Source organism: Leptonotus elevatus, chromosome 16, assembly GCF_054856555.1.
Source record: "Leptonotus elevatus isolate MCC_2025b chromosome 16, RoL_Lele_1.0, whole genome shotgun sequence".
Taxonomy (NCBI): Eukaryota; Metazoa; Chordata; class Actinopteri; order Syngnathiformes; family Syngnathidae; genus Leptonotus; species Leptonotus elevatus.
In genome coordinates this window covers 4,507,136-4,515,548 of record NC_141254.1, presented here as the reverse complement: position 1 = coordinate 4,515,548, position 8,413 = coordinate 4,507,136, and the positions used below count along the sequence as shown (strand labels likewise).

The 8,413-nt window shown below is 43.8% G+C and overlaps 1 protein-coding gene across 1 annotated transcript; it reads left to right on the top strand.

Annotated features, from left to right (window-relative positions):
- The first annotated feature begins 567 nt into the window (after positions 1–567).
- Positions 568–1,492, top strand: LOC147160421 (zinc finger BED domain-containing protein 4-like). The gene is made up of 3 exons (XM_086097879.1): positions 568–719; positions 829–1,007; positions 1,158–1,492. Exons 1-3 carry the CDS (start codon positions 568–570, stop codon positions 1,490–1,492), a joined length of 666 nt encoding a protein of 221 aa, XP_085954005.1.
- The last annotated feature ends 6,921 nt before the right edge of the window (positions 1,493–8,413 follow it).

Sequence of the window (8,413 nt, the reverse complement as noted above, 5' to 3'; positions counted from 1 at the left end):
ATGGTGCAGCCAACATGGCTGCATGTGCCAGACACCTTCATCTGTCACACCAGTCTGAGATCCATCTTCAGTGTAGGAGGATAGTTGGCTACTTCAAAAGCAGTACCACTGCAAAGGTGAATGCCTTTATTACACAGCAGTATTCAAATTAATGCTGAATGACTTGAATAATGTTTTGTTTCCTATTTTATTTTTTATAGACAAGGCTGACAGGTGCAGGAGCAAATGAAGCCTACAGAGCCTGTGCTGAAGCTCATTCAAGAGGTAAGTTCAGTTGACATCCATAACTGCTTCCACTCCCCTTTCAAACTATAATGACCTTTTATTTTCAGGTGGAGACTCTCTCAGGTTGAGAATCACCGGTCTATGCTGTAACGCATGTACAACCTCAGGGAAGCCGTAGGAGCAGCCTTGGCAGGCCTACACACTGACATTACCCCACTCACATCCCACCAGTTGAGGCTCATTTCTGAGAGTCTGCAGGTGCTGTCCCCATTTAATGATGCCACCGTAGAGCTCTCAGAGGAGAGGAGAGTGTCTGGGTCCAAGGTCATACCACTTTTGGCCATGCTGCACCACACCTTGAAGGATGACATGGGAACCATACAAATGGAGGAGAGCAAAGCAGTGGCTGAGGGTCTTAAAAAACAACCGAGGGACAAGCTCTACAACCTCCAAGCCATGAGCATCATGTCACTGGCAACACTGCTGGATCCCAAGTTTGTATCAGTTGTCTGTTTTTCTCATCTGTCTACTAGTACCAACAAATAAGCAACTGCCTCTTGTTGAACAGTTCACAACTGCAATGAGTCTCATTGTCATTTGCAGGTTCAAGAAGATAGGCTTCTTTAGCCCCAATAAAGCACAAGAGGCTGAGAGGAGGCTCACAGCTGAATCTGCGACAGTGATCCGGCACAGGGCATCTTCCTCCTCCTCCTCCTCCTCCAACCCATCATCTTCATCAACACAACCGGACACATCAGAAGCTTCCCAGCCTGTGGAGCAAGGTAATATTCTATACATTCTAATGGTGTTAATTAAGCAATAGGAAATGAGCGGCAGTGCATTATTGTGGGATAAGGCATTCTTTTGCTTCCATCTCTACGATGGGCAGCCAGAACTGCCTGTTGGCTGTTAGTCTGTTTGTTGTGTCTTAGGTGACAAACTGTGGCGGCGATTGGACCACACAGTCATGCAAAGGAGGACCCAGAGGAGGACCCAGAGTGAGACCGCAGATGCGACTGTGGAGGTCCACACTTACCTGGGGGAACCCAACATAAGCAGGATGTCAAACCCCCTGGACTACTGGGAGCTGCACAAACATGTCTACCCAAACCTCTACAAACTAGCAATAACCTTTCTCTGTACCCCGGCCTCATCCGTCCCTTGCGAAAGACTATTTTCAAAAGCAGGAGAACTCCTATCTAAAAAAATAAACCGTTTAAAGCCAAAAACTTTCGAAATGCTAGTTTTCCTCAATAAAAATGAATGAAAGGTGTGTCTTGTTCCTTGTTTATATGTCAATGCAAAATAAAATAAAGCAATCATTCTTTCAAGTAACACACGCACATTCATTCACATCCCAACTCCCTGGCCTTTTGACCCCATCAAATCCATGGTATCATTTTAATCACTCTGTCTGTCATGACATTTATTTTCCACATGAAGGCGCAATAGAACAAATGAAGCCTCATGATGCTTCGGCCCAGGAGCGAACCAGTTGGATGGAAGGCCTCATTGCTTCATGATGCTTCAGTTTACCATCATTACGCAAAATAGTAGAGATGGGACGTTGGACACTGAGACTCCGGAGCATGTGCCAGCCGAGTGAGACAGACTGCTCGAAACAATGTATCAAAAGCCCCGATCAAACCTCCGTGATCACGTGCTGATGACGTATGCGGCTTTATGCGCGCTAATGAGATACCGGAAATTACAAACACTGCCTCCCCCGCGCCCAGTGCTTTACAGCCTTTTGAGAGAAAACTGACTTGAGAGAGCTTTAGGATGGAGAATTCCAATGCAAGAAAACGATCTCGTGTTTGGCAACACTTTGACGTTGTGTCACCCACAAAGGTAAGATTTTAATTATTTGGCATAATATTAAATGGTATATTATCAGCATTATCATCATCATTGTAGTGTTGTATTTACTATTGTACAGTTTTGCTAAATGGCTCACCGCAACATTTGCAATGATAAATGGTTACAGAAAATTAATTAATATTACTGTATCACTTTTAATAATGTTTAAACTTTAAAGCATTTAAAGGTCGCTGGGAATCTTGGCTGTGTTACCTACATTCAAAAATATCACAGCCTGCAGTATGTCCATAGTAACCATAATAATATCTTGATTGTTTCAGTATTGAACAATAACAATTTTTAATGTCATATTTATTCATTATTTAGGTTCAGTGCCTCATATGCTCACAGGAGTTGGTTTTTGGCAACAACACCTCCTCCATGTTGCAGCATCTTAAAAAAAAGGAAAATGTACTGTATTAAAGCACACTAAAGTTTCATATGTTCTCACTTTTTTTTCTGTCATCAGAGTCGAGGAAGCAAAAGCTGGATGAGGCCTTACTGAATCTGATCATCATAGATGCACAGCCACTATCACTGGTGGAAAATGAAGGGTTTAGGGCCTTTGTCCAGCTCCTGGATCCCACTTATGTTATCCCAGGAAGAAAAGCCCTGAAACAAATGTTGCAGAATAAATACAGGGTTGCCAAAGACAACGCAGTAGCGGAGATAGAAAAGACATCCACAGTCAGCCTAACATCAGACATGTGGACTTCAATAAATATGGATGCCTACTTGGCTGTAACCTGCCACTTCATTAATGAAGAGATGCAGCTGTCAACTCTTCTGTTGGGCATAAAAAGGTTCCCTCGCTCCCATACTGCAGCAAACCTAGCAGAGGCCAAAGAAACCCTGATGGCAGAGTGGGGAATCAGAGCCAAAGTGAAGAGTCTGGTCACAGACTCAGCTGCAAACATGATAGCATGTGCCAATCTCCTCAATGTGCGCCATATCAGCTGTTCTGCCCACATGTTAAATCTTGTCGTGAAGAAATCATTAGCACAAACACCAGGGCTTGATGATATTCGCACCTGGGCACGTAGAATTGTGGGGCATTTCAAATCAAGCACCACGGCAAGAGAAAAGCTGTCTGAAATTCAGCGGCAAATGGGAAGACCGGAGCATAAACTTTTGCAAGAGGTTGAAACCCGCTGGAACAGCACATTTGCAATGCTCCAGAGACTGCATGAGCAGAGGGAGCCACTGGGTGCAGCCCTCAGCAGTCTAAACACCACCATCGTCCCATTCTCTGCTGAAGAATATGAGACGATCTCAGTGCCTTTCAGTCCTCTCTCCATTCAATGAGGCCACTGTAGAAATGTCTACAGAGAATAGAGTGTCTGGATCAAAAGTCATTCCAATGGTGAAGATGCTGAAGCACTTCACAGCCAGACAGTGGACAAAAGTCACCATCGAAGTTGCCAGGAATTTAGTCAGCAAAATCAACAGCAATCTCCAAGAGAAATTTGCAATGCTGGAGAAAATAACAACCCTGACACTAGCCACATTGCTGGAGCCAAGATTCAAGGAAGTGGGCTTCTGTAGCACATCAAGTTGCCAGGCTGCAGTGGAAAGGCTCACAAGAGAATGTGCCAATCAAATGCCTGCACCAGCCCAACAACTGCCACCTGCAGAGGTTACAGGCCATTCCCAGGGCAACAGCCTCTGGGGTCCTCTGGACAGCAATGTGGAGACACAGCGTGCTTCAAGTAGCACTGCCAATGCAATTGCAGAGGTTCAGAGGTGAGGTACTTACAGTATACATATATGATATGAAAAGTGGCACTATTGTTATGTTGTAATGAATGTAATGTTATGCTGCTGAAACTAAATTTCCCTATCTATCTTTACTTTGATTTATTAATCCAGTGCAAAAATGATTATCTGTCATATTTTACTTTTCTAGATATTTGAAGGACTACCCACATCTGTATCCAGTGGCTCTGCAGTACCTCTCAACACCAGCATCTTCAGTCCCCTGTGAGAGGATTTTCTCAAAGGCTGGTGAAATTGTCAGCCAGAGAAGAAGCCTCTTGAAGCCGAACACAATAGAGCAAATATTGTTCTTAAATAAGAACTTGTAAAACCAAAAAATATAAAAAGTTGGGCACAAGCACAATTCCCTCATGTACATACTGGTATTTGCTTTATTTTCACTGTAGCACAAGCACAATTCCCTCATGTAGATATTTGCTTCACTTTATGTTCACCTGGAAAAGTTAGTTATTCGGTATGTTTCCAACAAAAGTACTCCCACAATGATGCATTTAAAGTTTCCAATTATGCATTATTTTTAAATCGTGTGTAGAAGATACAGGCTTGACCCAAGTATTTTCCACCGAGTTGCTATAAGCGCTTCTCCAAGACCCTCAGTCACATCTTCCAAAGACTGATGTTGAAATACTTGTCATCTGGCTTCACAGCGCACTTGTGTCATATCCAAATCATGTTTATAAAAATCGAATGAGTAACAGGACATCACATTGAACCATAGTACTGGTACAGTGTCAAAATATTGCAACACTTCCATGTGTACCTGATGATCATTAGACAGACACAAATGTAAGACTGAATGTACTGGTGTTATGTTGGAATATAAATCAATCAGGCGAATCACTTTGAAGATTATAGCTGCTATGACTCCAGCTGACCACCAGATGTCACCGGTACGATCTATCTTATGGGGCTTTGAAACTTCGACTTTTTTTCCAAATCAATCAGCCGAAAGCCTCAAAAGCTTCACAAGGCTTCATTGTCCCATCTCTACAAAAAATACAAACCAGTTATGACTAGATACAGGACAACAAGGCTGAGGACTATGACTGGCTTGAGTGGCTCTGACGAAAACACTTCGGCACAAGACAGGTGAGACGCAGACCATTTAACACATGAGGGTAATGGGAAACAGGTGGACACAATCAGGAATCAGGGTTGACACTGACACCACACGAGGAAGGGCAAGTGACCTGAAACGAAAGGAGTCAGAATTTTCAAAATAAAACAGGAAATGACAAGACAACCTCACCGCGGTGTGACATGGGGAAGCCTCTGCAACTGCTGCAAAAAAAGACAGCATGTGGGATATTTTGGAAGAATTAGTTGGTTAGTATTTGTACGGCATTTGCATGTTCATTGATTATTTTGAAAATTGAGCCTAAATCACATTTTCTGTACCAGGTTCAACACAATGGAATTGTCTTTTATGAAGATAATTTTTTCCCGTTACGAAACAGTTTCTGGAATAAAGCTGATTATTACTACGTACAGTAAATTGTTTCAGTTAATCACTCCACAGTTTAATCAACTTTAAATTGTTATAAAAGTTCAAAGGGGCAACACATGGCTGTGACTTAATACAAAAAAACTAGTTAAGCCTCATGGTGTAATCGGTGGTATCTTCCATGTTTGCTTCAATTTCAGTGTTTTTTCCTGTGATGTGCTGGTAGAGTGTCTCTGCACCAGTTGCTGTGGCTCAGTTGCAGATGCGGCGCTAGTGGGAAACATCCCCTCACTGGAAAAACACCAGATACAACAGGAATGAGAGCAGTAACAATTTGGACAATTTTCTGTGTATAAGTTGCTCAGCTACAACCTTCTCATAGACCTTTGAAAGGAAAGGAAGGACAATAATGGAACAATAATTGCTGACCTCTTATGCACAGGTGTGACACTGACTACATTTACATGCAGGCAATAACCCTTTTAAAACCAGAATATTGCCAATATTCAGGTTTTAAAAGCGTTGTTTGCCTGTAATAACCCGAATATAAAGATCCCTGTGTTACCTCCTTCATAATCCGAATTCTTGTTCATATAAATGCATTTGCAATAGCTTAATTGACGCTTGCCCTTGATGCAGGTGGTACGGGGTTCGCTTCCCACCCGGTGACCATATTACCTGGGTGTATCCATGTACACCAGTCCCAAGCCTGGACAAAGGAGGAGGGTTGCGGCAGAAAGGGAATCCAGCGTAAAATGAAAGCTCTGACCCTATATGGACGTTGACAGTACCTACTGACGGCTGTAGCGATCCCACTTGAAGAAGTGGGGGCAGCTCATAGACGAAGAAGAAGAAGGAATAGCTTGATTTAACAGGGCTTATTATTCTTTTCCTTTTCGGGTTTTCCCTTCAGGGGTCGCCACAGCAAATCAGTTGCCTCCATCTAACCCTGTCCTCTGCATCCTCTGCTCTCACACCAACTTCCTTCATATCCTCTTTAACTACATCCATAAACCTCCTCTTTGGTCTTCCTCTAGACCTTCTGCCTTGCATTTGGAAACTCAGCATCCTTCTGCCAATATACTCACTATCTCTCCTCTGGACATGTCCAAACCATCTCAGTCTGGCCTCTCTTACTTTATCTCCAAAGCCTCTAACATGTGCTGTCCCCTCTGATGTACTCATTCCTGATTCTATCCAGCCTGGTCACTCCTAAAGAGAACCTCAGCATCTTCATCTCTGCCACCTTCAGCTCTGCCTCCTGTCTTTTCCTCAGTGGCGCTCTCTCCAGACCAAATAACATTGCTCGTCTCACCACAGTTTTATAAATCTTTCCTTTCATTTTAGCTGAAACTCTTCTATCACACATCACACCTGTCACTTTTCTCCACTCGTTCCAGGCTGCCTGCACACACTTCTTCACTTCTTTTCCACACTCTATTGCTCTGGACTATTGACCCTAAATACTTAAACTCCTCCACCTTGTTGGTCTCTTCTCCTTTTAACCTCACTCTTCCACTTGGGTCCCTCCCATTCACACAAAGATACTCCGTCTTGCTTCGGCTAACCTTCATTCCCCTCCTTTCCAAAGCAAACCTCCATGCCTCGAGCTTCTGCTCCACCTGTTTCCTGCTCTCACTACAGATCACAATGTCATCTGCAAACATCTTAGTCCATGGAGATTTCTGTCTAACCTCATCTGTCATCCTGTCCATTACCGTAGCGAACAAGACGGGGCTCACAGCTGATCCCTGATGTAGTCCCACCTCCACTTTGAACTCCTCCGTCACACCTACAGCACATCTCACCACTGTCTTACAGGCCTCATACATGTCCTGCACCACTTGAACATACTTCTCTGACACTCCAGACTTCCTCATACAAAAACATAATTCCTCTCTAGGCACCCTGTCATAAGCTTTCTCCAGATCTACAAAGACACAATGCAGCTCCTTCTGACCTTCTCTATCAACATCCTCAAAGCAAATACTGCATCTGTGGTACTCTTTTTTTTTTTTGGGCATGAAACCATACTGCTGCTCACAAATGTTCACCTCTGCCCTCAGTCTAGCTTCAACTACTCTTTCCCGTAGCTTCATTGTGTGGCTCATCAGCTTTATACCTCTGTAGTGTCCACAACTCTGCACGTCTCCCTTGTTCTTAAAAATGGGTACCAGCACACTTCTCCCTTCCTCAGGCATCTTCTTACTATCTAAGATCCTGTTGAACAACCCAGTCAGAAATTCTACTGCTACCTCTCCTAGACATTTCCATACCTCCACAGGTATATCATCAGGACCGAGTGCCTTTCCACTCTGTCCACAACAGTCACCTCTTCTACGCTTCGTTCTCTCTCATTTTCCTCATTCATCAACTCTTCAAAGTACTCTTTCCATCTTCCCATCACACGACTGGCATCTGCCAACACACTTTCATCCCTATCCTTTATTATCCTAACCTGCTGCACGTCCTACCCATCTCTGTCTCTTTGCCTTGCCAACCTGTGTAGATCAGTCTCTCCCTCCTTACTGTCCAACCTAGCAGACAAGTCATCGTAAGCCCCTTGTTTGGCCTTTGCCACTTCTACTTTAACCTTACGCTGCATTTCCCTGTACTCCTGTCTACTTTACTCCTCTCAATGTCCCACTTCTTCTTAGCTAACCTCTTTCTCTGGATCCACTTCTGCACCTCCTCATTCCACCACTAAGTCTCCTTATCCCTTCCAGATGACACACCAAGGACTGTCCTACCTGTCTCCCTGATCACATTTGCTCTAGTTGTCTAGTCATCTGGAAGCACCTCCTGACCATCCAGAGCCTGTCTCAACTCCTTCCTGAAAGTCATACAACACTCTTCCTTTTTCAGCTTCCACCATTTTGTCCTCTGATTTGCCTTTGCTGTCTTTGTCTTCCTCACCACCAGAGTCATCCTACACACTACCACCCTATGCTGTCTGGCTACACTCTCACCTACCACTACTTTGCAGTCGCTGATCTCCTGCAGATTACACCGTCTACACAAGATGTAGTTTACCTGTGTATTCCTACCTCCACTCTTGTAGGTCACTCTATGTTCCTGCCTCTTCTGGAAGAAAGTATTTACGACATC